The 22,500-nt window shown below is 43.8% G+C and overlaps 3 protein-coding genes across 11 annotated transcripts in view; 1 reads left to right on the top strand and 2 right to left on the bottom strand.

Annotated features, from left to right (window-relative positions):
- Positions 1–7,168, bottom strand: part of COX7B (Cytochrome c oxidase subunit 7B) — a 12,266-nt gene extending 5,098 nt beyond the window's left edge. The window contains exon 1 of the mRNA XM_043011014.2: positions 7,073–7,168. Within this exon, the coding sequence (XP_042866948.2) occupies positions 7,073–7,121 (49 nt within the window). The 5' untranslated portion in view covers positions 7,122–7,168. The remainder of the gene's footprint in view (positions 1–7,072) is intronic.
- LOC122249861 (low density lipoprotein receptor adapter protein 1) overlaps positions 1–22,500 on the bottom strand; it is a 148,537-nt gene that overhangs the window by 92,918 nt on the left and 33,119 nt on the right. The window lies entirely within an intron of this gene.
- Positions 7,742–22,500, top strand: part of RhoGAP1A (Rho GTPase activating protein at 1A) — a 219,290-nt gene continuing 204,531 nt past the window's right edge. For 6 of the 8 annotated variants that reach the window (XM_043011019.2, XM_043011021.2, XM_043011020.2 and 3 more), the window contains exon 1: positions 7,742–9,449. In XM_043011019.2, the coding sequence (XP_042866953.2) occupies positions 7,906–9,449 (1,544 nt within the window). In that variant the 5' untranslated portion in view covers positions 7,742–7,905. The remainder of the gene's footprint in view (positions 9,450–22,500) is intronic. The other 2 variants (XM_086539152.1, XM_086539153.1) reach the window with 1 other exon arrangement.

The raw sequence follows: 22,500 nt of genomic DNA on the forward strand, positions 1-22,500 counted from the left end.
TGGATTGAGTCACTTTCCTCTTCTCGTTCTGCCTGCTTCATCAACTTAGTGTGTGCCATCGCTCTATAGAGACAGTGCTTGCTAGAGACCGTGGATGGGTGCCATTCAAGGCTCTCTCACCTACTGGTGCTAGGAAAAAGTGGTGCCATTTAGGTTTTGGACGTTAAGCTTGCACGATATTACGGTAATTATAGTAATTAGGACTGCAGTAGCCATCATCACTCATTCCTTTTTCATAGCAAAATAAAATAGCACAGTGAGCCAAAATCCCCGAACGTCGTGTACGTCATGACGCCCGTCGTCAGGCCAAAGCTCCTACGTCATGTATGTCATGACACCCGTACGCAATGGGTTAATGGGTTAACTGATTTAGGCCTATGCGTTCAAGAGCCCCGGCATTGTAACATGCAGGGCTGGAATGCCCCCGTCGTGACTGGGTTAACCCATTGTGGACGGGGCACCCAATGACCAAAGTGGTTGTTAGGACGGGCGGTCTACAACGCTAGCGGCACCAGCTAAAAATTAGAGGGATGAGGAAAGTGTTTTCTCCACCCTCTAGGTAGCGCAGACTAAATCCATAATAAAATGCAGGTTTAGGCTGGTTTTGGAGCCCTGCAACTCTGGAGCTAGTGCTGTTACAGCCATAATACTTCGTGACTGCGTGCCCGCTTCAACTGTGAGCAGATCCCGATGTCACATCATGTACGCATTTTACGCCTAATCCGTGCCAACACATATGTCATGACACCCATACACAATGTGTTAATACTTCTACTATTGGAAACTGAACTATCTGTCTGGATAAAAAACAATAACAAGCTGATTCATTTATTTAACAATTACTGCTTCTACTGTATAAAGTTTTGCTTAAGTGAGCTTGGAAATTATAAAAGGGGAATAAACACATTTCATCTTGTGAACTCTGTATAAGCTCTAAAGTTCCATTCATCACAATCATGGTTTGCTGCCACTTGTACAATCAGCCTTATTAACAACGATCATGCACAAGCTATCAATAGTCATCTTTTGTTCCTGTGTATTTTTCATTGTGAGTGAGATATACTAATATATATGATGTTGTTTGAAAAGCTTTCTCCAGCCACCATATTCTCATTTCCCTTGTAGGCCTTCCTAACTAGGAATGATATTCTTCATCTTTATTTCTTGGTGAGGGAATGTAATGAGTGTGAAAAAGTAATGCTAGTACAGTTTGCCATATTTCATGCAGCCAAACCCCACATCCTATCCTCTCCCTTATTCCCTGTCTACACACATTGCAAATAACAATCATTTATTGGTATATCATTATATTTTTTACTATTTATAAGTCTTAATAAATCTAAATTGTTTCCAACTCTTCTCCAAGGTACTTGTTTGAAAAAAATCACATGTGTTACAGGCATCTTCATCAAATTCTAGATAAAGACTTCAGCAGCTTCAGACAACCTGAATAGCACTTTCTGTCAAGATACAGGTGATATCAAAAAATTTACTGATGTTAGTTAACTCACTCCAGAAGTTGTAATATGCCAAAGTCTTTTACTTGCCATGCTTGTGATAGTATTTAACTAATGGCCTATTTAATTTATGATTATCCATACATACAACCAAAAATATTTATGTATATATATCATCTAACCCTTCCTAAACAGGTCACATATCTTAACATTTAGTACGTGTTTTCTATTATTTCCTTGACTTATAGTATGATATGCGAGTCTATATATGATATATTACCAAAGATTCACAAGTGCACATCATTGTCACCAACAGACAATATCTTGACATTTTATACATTATAGAGTATCTTTTTTTATTGCTCTTAGTCGCACATGTTAGTCAAGTAAATCTTATTCATTTTTATACCAGATAATGCAATAAACCAAAGTGATAAATATTATGAAGAATCCATCCCTTCTGATAGATCTAGCAAGAAGTTATATGTATTTGATTAATGTTCATGCCAACCTGTCAGACAGAGTGGAACTCGAATGTTTGTTGGGAATTGTCTGTTCTAACTATTTTTGGTCACTAAGTATTTGTCCTTGCTCTCTCTGACTGAACTTTATTTAGGTTTAACCCCTTCGACACGAGGACGCGTATACTGTGTCCTCGCAGCGCTCGCGTCAAACCTGAGGACTCGCATACTGCGTCATGGCTGAGTTCTGGTGGAATTGAGTTTTCTTTCTTCCAGATACTGTACGAGATCTTTCAGAATAGAGGTCGGATATGATACAATATATTACTTGACTTTCATTATTATTAATTTATTACATAAGAGTGGGATTCGCTTATACCAGGGGAGGCACCGATGGGCCCTACTACCAATCATTTTATTATTTATTTATGGAACATTATGTAAAAATATAAAACTTATTATGATTAGTTTACCATACTACTCCAACCGTTTTCTCTTTATCATCTGAGTGAGGCCTCTCACCAAGGTCATTCTTTCCATCTTCCTCCCAACCCATGTAAATAACTTGTCACATGCATATGGGGGAAGAGGTTAACTATGCATATTTTGATATATAACACAAGATGATTATGTTGAGGTTTTGGCTTAAAACTTGTCATATTCAGTAGCGACGTTTAAAATTTGGAGCGCGCCGGCAGCTTGGATACGGCGTGAGGGGCGTTTTCTACTGCCCGTAGTGAAGGGGTTAAAATTAATTTAAAATAAACACAAACTATACAAAAATTGCCCATTTAAATTCACATTTTAGATAAATTCTCATTGTTACCAAAATATTTGTTGTACCTAAAGATGTAATAGCAAGAATATCACCATATATAATACAACCCTGAATCTGAAATAAAAGACCATGAAATTTAGCTTATATGTTCTTGAGAGCACCATGGAATGGATAAAATTATAAATTACAGTTTTCTGGATGATTATTTATTATTATTATTTTTTTACTCTTATATTTTTGTAAATATTACATTCTTAACCCAATGATTACAGATAGCATTTATACAAGGTAAGGCGAGGTGGATCCACATTCTGAAAGGCACCTATACATGCCACAACATTGGAGGCTACTCTCAGATCTGCACACTATACATGGGTGGAGTTTAATGGCTTTGATGTCACTAGTTTAAACTAGAGGCCTCGCAAGAAAGCCTAATCTTCTTTTTCAGATGCTTTTATTGAAAAACAATCTGCTTGTCCAGAATCAAAGACAATTTTTCCCATGTTTCTAAATTCTATCTCAAGTGGACAATTGTCATGTTACTCCACATGCAGCAGCTAATGCACTTGGTTTACTTCCGAGCACTATTGGGTTAAAAAAAACTTTGGCCACAACTAATTCTAATTTCGGTAAATTTTCCAAATAACGTTGTTACTAAATACCATAAAAGTGGTATCGATGGATTCCTCATAACCTCTACTATTCATATGTAGTGGATATAATGCACGATTCCACCCTGTACCCCATAATATAGATCCCCCTTTTTTTTAACCCATTGCGGACGGGTGTCATGACGTACATGACATTCGGGGACTTTGGGTCACTGTGCTGTTTTATTGTGCTATGAGTAAGGAGTGAGTGACGATGGCAATTGCAGACATAATTACTATAATTACCGTAATATTAAGCAAACCTAACATCCAAAATCTACATGGCACCACTTTCTTCTAGCACCAGTAGGAGAGAGAGCCTTGATGGCACCCACAGTCTCTTGCAAGCACTATCTTTATAGAGTGATGGCACACACTAAATTGATGACCTCTTGCTCTAAAGTACCGCCAATAAAGGTTGTGCATGCAGAATGAGAAGAGGAAGGTGACTCAATCCATACCCAGTGTCTAAAATGTGATCCTGTGCCAATATTGATGCCTTTCACTGTGGCACTCACAGTCACAAGCACAGGTTTCCTTCCTCTTCCCTACCTCTTCATGTTATCTTCATTGTAGGTGGTTGATATGTTTTTTATTCATTCATGACAGCACAAAAATATGAAAAATAAAGTTGCTTTATGTCTTCCCATAAAACAGCAAAACTTCTATCACACTGAGTATAAAGAAAATGAGCTTATATGGATCATATACTACAATTACAGGCAACTGCAGCATTGATAGAGCCTGTCATATGGCACATATGTCTCTAAACTCAATGAAACACAAAAACGGCTCTAGTTTTACAATGAGTGACTGAGAGAGAGTGGGAGGATTTAAATTATGTTGCTTCAAGCTGCCCCGCTCTAAAAAAATACCTATCCTGGAGACTGGACAAGCGAATCTATCCCCGTCCACAATGGATTAAGGCACTTCTTTCTACTGTGCTACTTCAGGGCACATTTCGTATGCAAAATCTTAACCCAATTACCTAGCCATGGGTATTTTGCACATACCTTGAGCAAAATACCTCGATAACCACCATCCTCACCTTGAAATTAAAAATTGGTTGTGTTTACGTATTTACAGCTACTGACAAGCAGAGGACTGGAAACCTCAATGAATTACCTGCATGCAATATGTTCTCTCAATAGATGGCTCATTATTCCACATTTTTTACAGTATAATTATAAAGTGCCCTCTATTGAGTGGTCGCGTCATTATTGGTCCTATCATCTACATAAGTACCATGAAGTACCATGAATAGGGGGGTGGGGGCTAACTTTAAAACTAGGCAAAGTTAGGTAGGTAAGTGGGTTAAGATTTTGCATACAAAATATGCCCCAAATTCACATTTTACCCAGCAATTTCCCTGATCTACTATATGCCCTCCCCAACTGTCAGGACCCAGATTATGGGGCACAGGGGCAGAATCATGGGTAAATTCCCCCATACATAGATAGTACAGAGTGAGAGGAATCCATCGATACCACTTTTATGGTATTTAGTAATACAGCTCTATTCAGAAAAATTACCCTAATTTCTTGGATGAAACATCTTATGTTGGCCTGTGGTTTATTCATGTTCGAAACTTTGGTGCATTGAGAAAAATCAGCAAGCTAAGAAATCAAACATGAAACAGACCATTTATCTTTACCTGAAACTATAGAATACCATAAACAATGCTGCTTTGAGGGGAAGTTTGGTTATCAATATGCAATGAAAAAAAGCATCAAAAGAAAATACTTCATTTACTCTCCTTTTGTTTTTGTTCATGTGGAAAATAATCCCTCCCCTTAAAAAAAAAAAAATTATATTACATATATATAAGTAAAAAATAAAACAAGAGATTCCATTACTGTTTGCTCAATATCTAGCAATCACATCCATACAGCTATTGCTAAATTTGTTTTTGTTCTTGCCTTCCAACACCAAAGAGTGGTTTTGGGTTCATATACCACTTTGTTTTTCGTAACTGTCCAGCATGGGTTTGTTGGCCGTTTGCTGGAGCATTGAAGGTATGGATGCCAAGGCTATCTCTTTAGTCACAGCAGGCACACTTTTTAATAGCTAATTGTGTCATTATCCTTCTCTTGTTTAAGTCAATTTAGTAGCAAGTGTGTGTCACTCTGATTCTATATTGAGGCAGCCTTCATGCAGTCATAATCCAGACAAAATACTTATATCCATCATCTAAGCAATATCAGAAAGAATCAGAAATGCAAGACTGGATTTTTTGTATAGCAGTGAGATCACCTCCACCTCATTTTGTTCAACATCAACCACATCAGCACAGAAAATAACAGGAGCCAGGCATAAATTTTTGAATAATGCCGCATCACTAAATACCACAAAAGTGGTATCAATGGATTCCTCTCAACTTCTCCTGTTCATATATAGTAGAGATAATGCGCGCTTCCACCCCTGGACCCCACAATCTGGGTCCCGATAGCAGGTAGGTAATTGGGTTAAGATTTTGCATATGAAATATGCCCCAAAGTAGGATGAGGTAGCATGGAGTGTCTTAAAAAAAGGAACCTAGATTGTGGGGTCCAGGGGTGGAAGCGCATTATCTCCACTATATATGAACAGTAGAGGTTTAGAGGAATCCATCAATACCACTTTTGTGGCATTTAGTAACGCAGCGTTATTCAGAAAATTTACCGAGGCAGGAAAGTTGCTTATCAAATTGCATTTTCTACCCTTGGTTACTGATAAATATTTGGCAGACACTCTACATCTGTAGAATACATCTCAATGACTAAGCATCTGCGCGATTCATATCAGCATGTATAAAGACTCAATAATTTACATGTAATTGAACTTCTCAATGTCATCCATAAAGAATTCAGTCTGAGAGGAAGATTACATGCATAAAGAAAAAGCCCCATCGGGGATATGGAAGGGAATCATAGACAGCAAAGCCACTCCCTTGACAAAATATGATATGCTTGCATTTATAAGTTTCAAGATATCATTTTTATTTGCTTTCATTGGCAATATTCAATACTCGCACAAAATACATTTTCTATTCAAAATGGGTAGGATGGAGTACAAGAAAACTCTGAATTACTTCAAATAGGCTTTCACACCTGTGTTAAACTTGCTAATTCTCAAAGGAAAGATTGATCAATACCTCAAGAACCAGAAAAAGGTCACTTGATTTTTTTTTGTTTTCGTTTTTTTAACACGAAAAAATGCGTGCATCATCACAAATACATTGAAAATCAAATTTATTCAGCACCATGTTTTCAAAGAGGTCAGCTAACCAGTCATATAAGAAAAAGTGACCAAAATTCAAACAATATACAAGGTTAAGGCATCCTTGTTTATGCATATAGCACAGCAGGAATTATCTCCTAGGCTGAAATCGATAAAATAATGCAGTCGTATTCAAGCAAAGCCGGAGCAGGGAAAGTCACGTATGCAAGTGTTAAATATAGATATTTGTTAATCACGTACGCAATTAAAGAGAAAAATCACAGGCAATATCTTCAACACTTAAGTGTAACCTGCTTTTGCTACAGATACATATAAGTAATTGGTGACCGAAGAGTCAAGTTCTGATAGAAAAGCGGAAAAAAATATTAATTAAGTAACCGGCACCCAATCCCTATATCGGGGCCAGCAATGACGAAATCAACCTCAAGAGAAGAAAAAAGCTCTGCAGTGACCTGTAGCTTTTCAAACTCACTTCTTCGCTAGATATACAGCATCGAGCATACTTACGCTTGGCTCTGCAGACATTGCGAGCGGAGAGTGCGGTTCTGGCAAACATTTTGAATTTCTTTCCGGGCTGAGTTGGTTCTTCCTTCTTGAGAGTTTTCGCCGCTCTGAGGGGCCGTGGCGCCGCCGCTGCCCTCTGCCGGTCGGGAGGGGAACCGCCTAAATATACACATCCAAGTTTTAACATTTTGGGAGATTTTTATATATGAAGCTTATTTTCGTTGTAAATTAATTTTATGATAGACTGATTGGGATATTCAAGCTACGAAAAGATAGTTTTAAGAATATTTGTGTTTTTATGCAGACGATAATCTCTAGAAGCATTTGTTGACTAGAAAATCACATTTTGATTAAAAGTTTTTAGGGTATTATAAAGGTAAGATTTTTGGAAATATGAGTAAATAAACAAATATTTCAACGGTATTGTATATCATAAATGCAGAAAAAGGATAAGAAATCAGACCCTTCGTTGTTCGCGTTCTTACTAGTATTGTGAAGCTTTCTCATAATTGCCTCTCTTCATAAAAACAGAAATAATAATTTTGAAAATCAACCCATCACCGTATGAAGCGTATATGAGCATCATTCCATTTTTTTCGAGATAAAACACAAACGGGTGAGACCAAATATTTGGGATCTCGCTTGACTCGATCCTGGACGCGGTTTGGGTGTCGTCCGCTTTGTTTACTTCAGTCTGGTCTGAGCAAGTGTAACGAGAGGATTAGTGTCGCTCTCGGTCGAACGTGAGATGTGAGTGTTTGAAGTGATTGTTTGTGAAACTGAATGATGTTCCTTATAGTGTATCGTAGGTGAGGGATGAGGCATTGGGCATCGTCATGAGCGTGTTTAGCGAGTTCCACAAGGCTTGGCGAGCCAGGTTCCCCGGGAATGATCTGCCGGCGGCATGGGAGGAGGATGTTCGTGCGAATCTGTCCAAGCATCGCGCGCGTGTAGCTCTCCTGAAGGAGGAACTGGAGAAGGAACAGTTTTATGTGGAATACCTGGAGTGCCTGCTGAACGACGTCCAGCTGCAGAAAAGGAATGAGGGCGACTCTGGCGAGTTTTCTAGCCACCGAGTCGAGGAGGAGGAACGAGGCCAAGGTGAAGGCAGCGAAGGGGCAGCCCCTGTGTTCCCCGGAGGCGTGGATTCCGCCGTAACCCAGGCCATAAACACCATGATGGTGCAGCGCCGAGGCCATCCCGGCAAGGGGCACATCTCGCCCACCCTGGACGGCGACGAGGCGGAGGCGAGGGAGAGGGAACCGTCTCAAGGGGAGGAAGCGGCCAAGACCGAAGGAGCTAAGTCAGCGATCTTGTCGGATGAAGAGGACGGCTCCCCCCTGGCACCCATCACCCCTCTGGCTGCAGCCCCTCCCTCAGGGGGTAGCACCGTCAAGGACCTTGCACGGCGGTTCACAGCTTCAGGTATGGTGTCCCCTGGCATGGGCGGCGCAGGGCGTCCTCCAGCCTATAACCGCTCCACCTCCGTCCCTGCCGTGTCGGGAGGCCCTGGGGCCAAAGAATCTCAGTTCGTAACTGTCATCTCTGTGAACGGGGCGGGACAGAGCGAAGACTCCCGTGGAAGGAAGGTTCCTCCAGCGCCTCCCCCCAAGACGTTCCGCCGGTCCACTGGCGCCGAGGGTGAAGGGGACATCAAGATTGTGCCTTCATCTCCCGGTTTGTCGCGTCCTCCTCATGCCGCCCCCCGCTCCCCACAGCGCCCCCGACACCCCTCCCCCGTCAGGGACTCTCAGAGCACCCCAACCAAGAGCCCTTTGCAGAAGACACTCTCCGCTTCGAGTGACGGCCGCCCTTCCTCAGGCAAGGAGCCGCACAGGTCTCCTCAGCCGGGCCGAGACCTACAAAAGTCCCCATCTAACTCCAAGGAGTTGCAGAAGTCTCCGTCGAGTGCGTCTTCATCCACCGGAAGTTTGGGTAAGAAGTGCGTGTCGAAGTCTTCGTCCAGTGCTTCCTCGAGCGCCGGAAGTGGCGCTCCTTCTCGCCGCGTCGGCCTGAGCAAGACTTCTTCGCTGTCCTCCTCGAGGTGCGGCGAGGACGAGGATGAGGTTGGCGGCGGGTCAGCCTCAGGAGCCTCCCTCGAGAATCTGACGGACGACGAGCCTCTGTACGACACGGTCGCGCCCGACGAGGACGAGGACACGGGCGAGTACGTCCTGCTGTCTGATAAGAGCTCCGAGTACAACGGCACGGATACTCTCAAGTCGGCAGCCTCTGGGGCGTCGAGCGAGGGCGGCCTCAGCAAGTCCGGAGGAGGCGCGTCCTCAGGGGCCACGCCTTCGGGAGGCTCACCTGCACCGGATCACCCTCCGGACTCCCCGAAATACTCCAACTACGTCAACATCGACTTTTTCCTCAAAAAGTGAGTATGCAGATCCGGCTGCTAGAGTAAATTTATTATGCATGTCAGTGAAGTGACGACATATATTTTCCTAAACTTCAGATCTCTATAAAGAGGCGAGTAGGTTACTTTTATTAGTTGATAGCAGGTCATAGAAGAAAAGGGAAGATTAGAGTCGTTGTGAGTACAGCATCGTAAGTGGAAACACACGACTCAATCAGGACTAACCATAAAGTAAACCCACAGGCGGACTTGGCAATTTTCTTCATCAACGCCATCTCCGTTTCTTTTGTGACGGTCGGAAAGAGGCGTGGCGATGGGTGACCGCAGACCATTTCCCTCATTGTGAAGTGTATGTGATGCAAAATGCCCATGAAGGCTGTTTAGATAGTCTAACACCATGATGACTCGTAGCAGCCAATCCTTCGGTGGAAAAAGTCTGTTTAAAACTTAACGCATATAGCTTCTCCTCTTATTTTAATTGGGTTGCACTTGTTTTTTAACTGCGTGTTTTATCTGCCACAATAAATCATTTAGATTTTCACCGAGAAAGTCTGGCGTCGATAGTCATACACGTACGAAGTGTTCTCTGTCTTGGTCTCGTGAAGGCCAGCAACTCGAGCAAGTCATTAACGTTTACGCAAAGGAAGGAAGGAAGGTCTGTGACGCCAGTGAAGCGGAAAGCCTCAGAGGGAGGGAGTCTGCTTAGGAGCAGAAGTAGAGAGGGAGGGCGGTGTGGATTTGTGGCGTGACTCATTCTCGATGACAGAGGGAGGGAGGCCAGGATAGCAGGTGATGCCCCGGGCACCACGTTGACCCATCACACTCTATCAGGCCAATTTATCCCCGGGTCTTCGTGCTTCTTGCTGCGCGTGAGGGTGATGTGAAGAGCCGTCCAGGCTCTTCACATCACTCGCAGTTGCTACATTTATTCCCTCGGCGTCCTACCCCTCCTTCGTTTCCCTCCGCCTACACTCCTTCTCCCAATTCCTTCCCCTTTCTTTCCTCCTGCAGTTAAGGGAAGTCACAGAATACTGTACATGGAATGAATAGCAGATCTACGAGTAGTAGCAGCGAAAGTAGAAACATGACATTCATTATAGGAAACAAAGATTTGATTTAGATTATAATATAACAGCGATGGTCGGGCGTTGGGGGGGGGGGTGAGAGTACAGTAGCTGAGCGATTTTCCTTTCATTTGTTTCGCTACTGTAGCTTTGGGCGTAGGTGTCATGGTGATGGCATTCATTTGTACTGCGAATGTGAGAGTGAAATGGGTTCAATGTTTTTACATTTACTGTTTTCTGTGATTAACGTTTTTTATTTTTTTTTATTACAAGTGTGCACAGCTCGATCGACGGGGAAGGAGAACTAAGGAGAGGGAAGAAGGGAGGAAGGAGAAAGAGAGAGACATGATGGCCGGCAGGCAAATGATAGATAAATCCGGGGGACTGCTTCTTAATAGCTACGGGATAGAGGGGGGGGGGGGTTCTGGCGTCTTCTTGCAAAGAACTTCATGGTCACGTAGCGATTTTTTCAATGTTTAAGAAGTAAATGGGCGTAATTTATCCTTGATACGCGGAAAAAGGACTCGCCAGACATCTCCGTTTTTTAATAGATATAAACCTCTACCCCAATTAATAATGATAATAACAATGGTGGTGATAAAAAAACAGAGTAGGGGCGAGTCGTAATACCCTATCGTTTCCAAAAAAGACTTGTTCAATATGTAGTGGCTTCTCTCTAGGAATTACGCTCTGTCACTTCGTCTTAATATAATTGAACAAAAAAGACCTGTGTGAGCACCTGTGGGTGCCGTTACTCAAAAATATTTGTAAAAAAGTCAGTGCTAGAATGAAAAGAGGATATAAAATCAGATAATGACCCTGAAGTTGTTATGTTACTTAGCTGTTTCCTGTTCGACTGCTCCTTTGTATCTGTCTGTTCGACTGTTGCAATGAGCATTTCTTTAGGTGTTATTAAGCATGCAGTTAATGACGCTAATCTGTGATTATAGTTATCAAGAAGGCAACATAAGCATTGTGAAAAAAATATTACCGTAATCTTTATGTAAATTATGTTTCGAGGAGTCTTCCTGTCTCTGTAGCACTTGATCCGTATTTTTATTACTATCAAGGTTAATTACACCTCGAAGGATATCTCTCTGCCCTTGCTCCTTTGGTTTGTGGATGTGGGTGCGCGCGCGCGTGTGTGTGTTTGTTTGCTTGTTTGTTTGCAGTGTTTATTTGTCTGTTTTGTGTCTCCATTCGTTTGTCCGTATATAGAAGGGAGTGACAATGGTATAGGTAGAATATGTGATTTGTGATAATTTGATAAAAATGACCCAAATATTTCTAAAATATGGAGCATTATGAGGACCTCTGGAGGCAAAATCGCAATGCTTGTTATAACGGGCTGCATCGTCGCCCTCAGTGTCTGTCTTGAACTCTGCGCCTGTTACAAAGTTGCTCGGAAGAGAACGTCGGTCACGTTATGGCCCGGGGATATTAAACAAGTTCGGAACAAGTTCTGTGGGTTCGCGGACGGCCAAGGTCAACCTCGTAACGTTTGGCCGAAGAAGCGCGTTTGGCGGCCAGATGGTTTCGGGGGGGGGGGGTGCTTGTTCAGTTTGTTCTTCTTCTTCTTGTGAAATTGTTTGTTTGTGCTTTTCGACAACGTGATGACGGTTTAAACGATCAAATGTATAGAGTGCATGAATGTACAATTAAGTCTTGGCAAATCGCCAGGCATTACAATTCACTTTAAGGGATAGGTCTCCATATAAACACACACACACAAGTATATATATATATATATATATATATATATATATATATATATATATATATATATATATATATATATATATATATATATATATATATATATATACATATTTATATATATACATATTTATATATATATATACATACATATACATACATACATATACATATACATATATATATGTATATGTATATATATATATATTATATTTATTTGTACCTATCAATCTATCAATATATATATATATATATATATATATATATATATATATATATATATATATATATATATATATGTATGTATATATGCATATATGTATATATATATATATATATATATATATATATATATATATATGTGTGTGTGTGTGTGTGTGTGTGTGTGTGTGTGTGTGTGTGTGTGTGTGTATGTATGTATCTCTCTCTCTCTCTCTCTCTCTCTCTCTCTCTCTCTCTCTCTCTCTCTCTCTCTCTCTCTCTCTCTCTCTCTCTCTCTCTCTCTCTCTCTCTCTCTCTTTCTCAGATTTGCCAATACACTGCAGTAGTTCAATACTGATAAGATACGAGTCAAATTTCGATAACCAAAAAACAGGCGTAAATCCTAATAGTTGTTATGACTGCATATCAAAATTGATATAGACATTGGATTATGCTATCTTATCATATCTCTAGTTATGATTCATTGTACAATCTCCATCTAGCTATATAGGCAGTACCCATGGAGAACTAGTCTGTTTTAAGGCTCTTATCATATTGTGTGTGTGGGGGTTTGCGCGCACGTATGTGTTTACTTGTTTGTTTGCATGTTTGTATGATTTTGCGTGTGTTTATGCTGTGTTTTTGTGACTGCATACAAATGTCCTAGTGCTGTACCACTGATTGTGAAAGCAAGTCGGCCACGTGTGCCACCGTCGAGGCACCTTTTCTCGAACGCGGGTGTCACTTGGTATTTCCTGCCGAATGCCGAAGCTGGACGGCGCATCAGAACCGCTTCTTGTCAGTGGAACTGCTACCGGTTTGGCACTCCCGGCCTTGCTAAGTGATGCCCAATCTTGGCATCATGTGCGAAACGACTAGCTATGCCCCTTCCTCCTCTCTCAACCCCCTCCCATCCTCCCATCCTCCCCTCCGACTTCTTTCAACACCGGGCTTTCCAGAAGTATGGTCGGCAAATAAAACGTTTATCGGAGAAAAGAATGTCCCCGAACATCCGGTTGACGGCCGGGAAGGCGGGGATCGCCAGCGAGAGAGAGCCGCGCCAGTCGCCTCGCGGTACCTTTCGAATGTACACACCTTGTTACTCATTATTCGGAGGAGGAAGGAACACCTCCAGTCCGGCATATTGCGTTATTTTGGGATTTGTTGTTGTTCTGTGGCCTTTGTGTGTCGCCGGATTCATGGATATCCTTAATCGAGAGCCAGGTGTATTGGCCTGAAGAGAGCCAGTTAGTGCCATGAAAAAGCTGCTCGTCTTCTCTCTGATAGGGACTGAGGCGGAGTGCTCGCCAGGGTCGTGCTTTTGTGAATGGCATTCCCGACCAGCTCGGTGCCACGATGCTTGGAAGTCTACGGGCAAAAGAAAGTGAAGAGGACGGGCCTTGTGATAAATAGTGTGATAAATAAAGTGGAAAAGGGCGATTTAAGAGGAAGAAAGTGGCTCCAGGTAGAAGCGAAGAACATAAAATTGGGAAGTGAATGGCTCGAAAGAGAAGAACAAAAGTCGTTGTGTTTAAGCACGGACGAATTATAAAGATATGAAAAGGAGATGGAGAGAAAAACAACAAATACCCAAGCGAAAGTGAATGGAGGTCAAGTGGACACCACAGAGGTCCAAAGTGAAGGGGGGGGGAGGATGAGGGGAGGGAGAGGTGAGGTGTTCAGGATGTCAAACGAAAAGGTCCAGTAAAGTTCATTATGTTCTCAGTCGATTTCGAGAGACATTCGGATCACCTCCAAGAGTCGTAAGAGAGAAAAAAATAAAGAAGAAAAGGATAAGTGAGCGGTCTCTCGCAAGAATTCCCGCCTGGCCCTAAACGGAACCTTCTTAGCATACTTCTACCTCCTCTCCTACTGCGATTAGTCAGCGGGCGGATTCTAAAGTGGCGTAGAATTGGCCTCGGTGTTGGCGTCGGGGGGAAAGTGCCTGCATATCCTTATCCAAGAGTGATCGAGGCGGCGGCGGCGGCGGCGGCCACTTCAAACCGGGAGCGCCGTTTGGTGCATGGATGTAAGCGTGTCAATGTAGCTCTGGAAACTTCTTATAGACTTCGCAGCGAAATATGATGGATGATTGATCTGCGTGAATGTTGTGTGTATAATGTTGTGTGTGTATAATCAATAATATTAGTAGTAGTGTGTTTTTTTTTCATTGTTGATATTTCACGAGTGATCAAAAGTTGGATTCAAAGTGTAGATTATTGCTGTTCCTGGCACGAGTAAAACAGTCACATTCACACGACACGTGTTATAAATAATGCTAATCAATCAACACTTCCCGCAAACCAAAAAGCCATATCCCATCGACAGTTTTACGCCTAGGAGAGAGAGAGAAAAAAAAATGAAATAAGGAAAAGAAGTATAGCACAATTCTGTCTGTTACTCTCAGGCGGGAGGCAGAAGTGCATAGTGCGAACGAGGGCAGTTTAAAGTCTGATTGGATCGTTATAATTGATCCGAGTTATCGATCCTCTGACCTGGACAGACGCCTTGTTACTACCTGCCCTTGCCCCCCCCCCTCCTTCCTCCCCCACTTCCTGCCCCCCACTGCCCTCTCCTCATTTCCTCTTTATTTTCCCGTTCCCTGTTTTTCCCCTGTTCCTTATTTATTTATTATTTTTAGTTTGCTTAGCGCTCTTTCTCCCTTTCCTCTTTTACTCTCTCTTGCTTTAATTTACGAGTTGATTGATGGAGAAATGATTGCTTGATCAGCCAATGAAATTTTATTAGAAGATGACAGAGCTGTCATTTCCGCCTTGACAACTCAGATCTGCCGGTTGGTGACATTTACTTCTTTTTTTGCAGCTCTCCCTCTTCCCCTCCCTCTCCCTCTACTTCTCTCCTTCCCCTTCTGCCTCTCCCTCTCCCTCTCCCTCTCCCTCTCCTTCCCCTTCTCCCTCATCCTCCTCTCCCCTCTCCCCCCACCCTACCTCACTCCTTCCCCCTCACCTCCCCCATTTCTTCCCATTGCTTATCTTCTGTCAATTGCATTGCAACTGCATTTCTTCCTCACATCCTCGTGCTTTTTTGCTTCTTCCTTTATATACTTCCACCTCTTTTTCTCTCTTCTCCATCTCCTTTTCTCCCTTTCCTACCTCCCTCTTTCTCCTTCTCCCTATCTTTCCCTACCTCACTTTCCGTCCTCCCTTCCTTTTCCCTCCCTTCCCTTTCCCTCCCTTCCCTTTCCCTCCTCCCTTCCTTTTCCCTCCCTTCCCTTTCCCTCCTCCCTTCCTTTTCCCTCCCTTCCCTTCCTTTTCCCCCCCTTTCTTTTTCCCTCCTCCCTTTCTTTTTTTCCTCCCTTCCTTTTTTTCCTCCCTTCCTTTTCCCTCCTCCCTTTCTTTTTCCCTCTCCCTTTCTTTTTCCCTCCTCCCTTTCTTTTTTTTCCTCCTCCCTTCCTTTTCCCTCCTCCCTTCCTTTCCCTCCACCCTTCTTTTCCCTCCTCCCTTTCTTTTCCCTCCTCCCTTTCTTTTCCCTACTCCTTTCCTTTTCCTCCTCCCTTACTTTCCCTCCTCCCTTTCTTTTCCCTCCTCCCATCCTTTACCCTCCTCACATCCCTTTCATATCGACTTTTCCTTTTCCCTCCTCCTTTACTTGCCCTCCTCCCTTCCTTTCCCCCCTCCCTTCCTTTACCCTCCTCACTTCCCTTCCTTCCTCCCTTGTTTCTCTCCTCCTTTCCTTTCCCTCCCTCGCTTTCCCTTCTCCCTCCAACTCTTCCTCTCTTGTTCTTCCTTTCACTCTTGTCTGCTCCTCTTGCCCCTTTCCGTCTGAGGTTGGTGTTACGGTCCAGTGAGTCGTCTCATAATGTTCGAATGCAGAAATGTCATGTGCAGGCTTTACTCCCCCCTCCTCTTCGCTCTCTCTCTCTCTCTCTCTCTCTCTCTCTCTCTCTCTCTCTCTCTCTCTCTCTCTCTCTCTCTCTCTCTCTCTCGTTTATTTCCCTCTCTATCTATCTTTATCTTTATCTGTTTATCTTCATTTTCACTTTTTTTTCTCTCCTCGTTCGATTCATTTTTTCCTCATCATCTTCCTTTCTTTTTCACGTTTCGTCTTCTCCCTTCTTTCCCTTCTTCCATTTCCTTATCCCCAGGCTTTTATTCCCTTTTCCCCTTCATATTACTCCCTTCCTTCTCCCCTCCTCTTCCAACCCAACCTTCCCTTCCCAGTTGTATGTCCTTCCTCCTTGCCCCTTTCTTCCCCCCTCTTCTTCTTCCCCCTCCCCTCCCTCTCCTCTCACTCCATCTCCCTTCCGCTTCTCCCTCCCCCTGTCTTCCTACCATTCCCCTCCCTCCCTCCCTCCCTCCTTCCTCCTCCCTCCTTCCTCCTCCCTCCTTCCTCCTCCCTCCTTCCTCCTCCCTCCTTCCTCCCCCACCCCACCCTCTCCCTCTACCCCCTCCCCAGTTCCCTGCCCCCAACCTGCGCCCCCCCCCCCTCCTCCTCGCCGGTATCGATCCCCCTCCTGACCATAACGAGAGGGATGCCCGTATCTCTGACATTCCTCATTATCGATCCCGCTGAAGGGAGTGTGAGGGGCTGTTTGGGGTTTTGTTGCTAGGTTGATACATTGGCTGATGTTCCCGTCGCTCTATTTCTATCTATCTATCTATATCTCTCTTTCTCTCTCTCTCTCTCTCTCTCTCTCTCTCTCTCTCTCTCTCTCTCTCTCTCTCTCTCTCTCTCTCTCTCTCTCTCTCTCTCTCTCTCTCTCTCTCCCCCTCTCTCCTTTTCTCTCTCTCTCTCTCTCTCTCTCTCTCTCTCTCTCTCTCTCTCTCTCTCTCTCTCTCTCTCTCTCTCTCTCTCTCTCTCTCTCTCTCTCTCTCTCTCTCTCTCTCTCTCTCTCTTCTATCTCTCTCTTTCTCTCTCTGCGTGTGTAGATTTGTGTATTTGTCAATACACTGCAGTAGTTCAGTACTGATAAGATAAAACTCAAATTCGATAACCAGTCTCTCTCTCTCTCTCTCTCTCTCTCTCTCTCTCTCTCTCTCTCTCTCTCTCTCTCTCTCTCTCTCTCTCTCTCTCTCTCTCTCTCTCTCTCTCCCTCTCCCTCCCTCTCTCTCCCTCCCTCCCTCCCTCCCTCCCTCCCTCCCTCTCTCTCCCTCCCTCCCTCCCTCTCTCTCCCTCTCTCTCTCACACACACACACTCACTCCCACACTCAATCTCACACTCTCCCCTCCTCCTCCCCTTCTTTCCTCCCTCCCTCCCCCTTTCTTTTCTCCCTCACGCATTATCATCCTGCCAAATAAACAAATCCAAGGAAATCCAATTAATGATAATATTAATAATAGCATTAAAAGGCAATAATTAAAGCAATGATAATGATGATATGATCAATCCCTTGAAGGTGATGATAATGGTAGTGATAATGATAGCGATCATGATCCCCATGATGATAATGATTATGATCATGATAACAATGATTGGAATGGACTGATTGACTGAATCGAAAAGCAACTCCAGGAATCTCCGGGAGGGAAAACTAATCAAGATCAGATTTACAATCAGCGGCGAAGTAAATGGCGGCTTACCCATTATTTTTCTTTTTTTTACTGGAAAGAAGACTGGAATTAAGGTCTTATAAACTTATGAGACTTTTCATTCAAGATTGTTTTTGGCTGCGTCTGAGAGAGAAGTGGATTTGGTCTCGTCATTTTCCTAATTAGTTATCTTCTTCAGTCTCTTATGCCTCTTCTTCCTTTTATTTTTCTCTTTTTTTTCTTCCCAGCCTTCTTCCTTGCCATCTTCTTTTTATTCTTTCTTTTTTTCCTGCTGCTCTTCTTACTCTTCCCCTTCCTCCTCCTCCTCTGCCTCCTCTTCCTCATTTTCCTCCTCCTCCTCCTCCTTTTCTTCCTCCTCCCGCTGCTTTCCCTCCTCCTCCTCCTCCTCCTATTCCTCCCCCTCCTCCTCCTCCTCCTATTCCTCCCCCTCCTATTCCTCCTCCTCCTATTCCTCCTCGTCCATATCACCCACCGTATCACTCTCCTTCTTTTTCTCCCTCTTCATCCCGTCTTATCGTGACTTTTATTTTTGTTTATCACCAGCAGTCGTTATCAGCGTCCCGCTCTCTATCACTCTCATGTTTTCCGTGTACACGTTACACGCAAGTTACCAAACAGTTGTGAATGTGTTTCGTGGGAATACTCGCATTTCTGTGGACGTGCGTGCCCTTAGTAGAAGAAAGGGAATTTCATTGATAATCATCTGCGAAAAAAGAGGACAAAGGGAAAACGGTGACAGAAGGATTTGTGTTTATGTACTAAACGTAGGCTATGGTGTCTGTGACGTGCGCATGCGCGAAGATAAGCTCATACGGAGTGATCTTGGCTTTGGTGTCGACAGAAAAACAATTAAGGTGTTGCAAGCGTCTCATCACTTGTTCGGTAGAAGGAGATCATATTACGGTGGTTGATGAATGCAGTAGTTGTAGTTGTAGTTCTCTCTCACATAACGTGTTTTGTAGAAGAGAAAGGTAATAATAGTTTCCGACGAACAGGATGATAATATTTGTTAAGAGAATGATAATTATAAGATAATGGAAGGTTGTAGAATAAGCAAACACAGATTCATTACAACGCACGTGTCCCCAATTCTTCGAGCGAGTGACAAGCAAGATGGCAGCTCGGCCAACCTTCGAGGATGACGCGCGCGAGTTAGGTTATCGATACCCGGATGCTGAGAGTGCCCTCGTCTGCATCCCTGGGCGTAGCAGCGCTCTTCTCTGGATACTCTCTCGCTATCTCGCAGGTCGCCGGTCTCTCTTGTGGGTGATTGTTTATTCATTGTTGCACCTCAATCGAAAGAATGTGGCGTTGTGTTAATACGGTTCAAGTTAGATAACTATTAGGTACGATTATCCATTGTGTGTTTGTGAGTGTTGGTTGATATTGTTGTCACTGTTTATTTGTGTGTGTTTATTTGTGCGCATATCTTTATGCACATTGTTTTCGTCTGTGTCCCGCGAATGTCAGGGACGTCGGTTGCGACTACCGGCGTGTTCTCACCGCTTCCCAGAACACGCCTGCGACACCTAATGACGTCAGACACCGTGGTTACGGAGGAGTCGTGTGATTCGACCCGCTTTTAGGATATCCTTCCTTCGCTTGGCCCTCTCACGTCGTGGGAAATGACGCCTTGTAACAAAAGGATCTTGAATTCAGGACATGGTTGCCAACAGGAGTTAGTGTTCACTGAGATGTTTAAGAACAGAGGGCGCTGATTTAGGTCGCGTTATTGGTCGCTCGTTAAGCATGATTGAATGGAATATAATGCGTGTCACTGTGCGGGACTGAGAGCGGGTCGTGATTTGTCGACATTTCGGAGGGAATCTTCAGCGCTTCCGCCTGGAAGTTTTGTAAATGTCCGTGGGTATGTATGGTCACTAGATTAGGCCTTATGAACACTCAAATGCACTCGCTAGGTATGTGTAAGACCTTTTATTTTGAAGAAATTAGTTAGATCTGTCTCCGTTGTTGTCCAACTCATGCCTGCTTGCGTAAGTAGGAGACGATGAGGTGTTCCTAGGCGCACTTTGGTCTGGAAGGAAGTCAGGAGGAGAGGGATGTTCAGGCCATTGTGTTGTTTTTTAAGCAGTTATTGCGAAAGGCCTACGCAGAGACTGAAGGGAGTTATCTTTGAGTGGGGAAAAAATCAGGACTGAACTCACTTGAATAATTTATTTCAAGATTTATAAAGGACTATTGGCTCTAGGAGAATATATCTTGATAGAAGAACTGTCCCGCGCTGTTCTATCCTATAGCCCACACCAGTTTTTGTCACTTATATAAACCATATGTGAACTTAGGTGTGAAATTTTTGAAAATAATTGAACATTCCAATGGATTTCCCAAACAGATCCTAAAATAGAAATTGCAGGGAGAATGGCGAAAGATCCCCGGGCCGAGATGACCGCCGTGGCGGACTTTATCCACGCGCTTAGATTTGCCGTATTGGACGAGAACGACGAGAAAAGCCACACGGATCTCGATGTGAAAAGCTGCCTTAAAGTGAGCGTTGGCCGAGGGACGCTGGGGGAGGGCGGAGGCCCTGTGGGTGAGGAGACTCCCCGCGGAGGGCGGAGGGCGGCGGAGATAAACCCCGGGGAAGTGACAGACGCTCTAGAACTAGCGATGGCTGACGAGGAAGGGGTAGTTGGCGGGGAGAGCCACGCGGCGGAGGCGACACCAGAGGTTGGAGGTCAGACAGACAGGCCGAGCCAGATGAACCTCGAAAAGAGAAGAGGATCCAAAACCAGCTCTTTCGACGACGACGACGACGATGACGATGACGAAGAAGAAGAAGAAGAAGAATATGAAGATTCTGACTCCAGCATCGAAACTTTCTTCCCGAGATCCGAGAGCACGGACGACATCATAGCCATCATAAGGGAACAAGAGAACGAGGACGACCTGTCGGAGTCGTCGCAAGCGTCCTCGTCTGTCGTGGCCTCGGCGGAAGTGAAGGGATGGGCAGGTGTCAGGCGGCGCATGGCATTCCGGGAACCAAGGAAAACCGTTTCCATCTTTAACTTGAGAAACAGGTGTGTGGTCTGGGAACAGGTCATGAACCCGATCTGGTCACGTAAACAATAAGTTTATGGAATTTTTTTTTTTTTTTCTAAATGAGTTGAAAATCAGGTCGTTTTAGCCTTTTACAGAAACAAGTCGTTTCATTTTTATCTCAAAATGGTCGAATCTTCTTCAGAGAACCCCGTCTGCAGAATTACTTCTTTTACCTCATCTTTTATTTTCTCTTATTTTCTCCTCTCTCCTATTCTCTTCGCTTTCTCGTCCTTCTCTTTCTGTCTTTTTCCTTTCCCCTTCCCTCTTCTCTCTGTAAAAAAATGAACTGTTTGAGGGGTCAGTGAGCATGCTGTTCCCTCCTTACAATGTATAACCCAATTATCTCTTACTCTCTCTCTCTCTCTCTCTTTCTCTTTCTCTCTCTATCTGTCTCTCTCTCTCTTTCTCTCTCTCTCTTTCTCTCTCTCTCTCTCTCTCTCTCTCTCTCTCTCTCTCTCTCTCTCTCTCTCTCTCTCTCTCTCTCTCTCTCTCTCTCTCTCTCTCTTCTCTCTCTCTCTCTCTTTCTCTCTCCTCTCTCTCTCTCTTCTCTCTCTCTCTCTCTCTCTCTCTCTCTCTCCCCTCTCTCTCTCTCTCTCTCTCTCTCCTCTCTCTCTCTCTCTCTCTCTCTCTCTCTCTCTCTCTCTCTCTCTCTCTCTCTCTCTCTCTCTCTCTCTCTCTCTCTCTCTCTCTCCTCTCTCTCTCTCTCTCTCTCTCTCTCTCTCTCTCTCTCTCTCTCTCTCTCTCTCTCTCTCTCTCTCTCTCTCTCTCTCTCTCTCTCTCTCTCTCTCTCTTCCTTTCTCTCTCCATCTCCTCCTCTCTCTCTCTTTCTCCTCCTCCTCCTCCTCCTCCTCCTCCTCCTCCTCCTCCTTCTTCTCTTTCTATTTTCTCTTTCTCTCTTTCTCTTCTTCTCTCCCTCTCCTTATTCTTATCCTTCTCCTTCTTCTTTTACTTCACCTTCTCTTTCTCTCTCTCCTTCTCCTTCTCCTCCTTCTCCTTCTTCTCCCTCTCATTCTGCTTCTCTCTCTCTGTCTCCCCCTTCTCCTCTTCCTCTCTCTCTCTCTCTCTCTCTCTCTCTCTCTCTCTCTCTCTCTCTCTCTCTTTTTCTTTCTCTTTCTCTGTGTGTGTTTGTGTCTGTGTCCGTGTCCCTGTCCCTGTCCTTGTCTGTCTGTCTTCATCACCCCCCCCCCCCCGTCGTATTAACCCTCCCAAATCGGCGAACGTGTTTTTCTCGCTGTCTCTCAGGTCTTTCGGGCCCTTCTTGGAGAGGGACAGGAACGTGTGCTAGCTGGAGTGGCCTCTGAGATCATAGGTGCAACCTTGCCATATCCATTTGTATTTATATTTTATGTTTGCTGTCATTGTTATTATGCTCATTGAATACTATTTACAAATGTTTGCTTTCGCTGATATACATATAAACATACATACGTAAATAATATTCAAAGGTATAATAACAATGACAGCAAACATAAGATATAAATGCAAATGGATAAGGCAAGGTTAAAATAAGAAGAAGG

The sequence above is a fragment of the Penaeus japonicus genome, unplaced genomic scaffold, assembly GCF_977035675.1.
Source record: "Penaeus japonicus unplaced genomic scaffold, GWHDUDI00000001_assembly GWHDUDI00000008, whole genome shotgun sequence".
Taxonomy (NCBI): domain Eukaryota; kingdom Metazoa; phylum Arthropoda; class Malacostraca; order Decapoda; family Penaeidae; genus Penaeus; species Penaeus japonicus.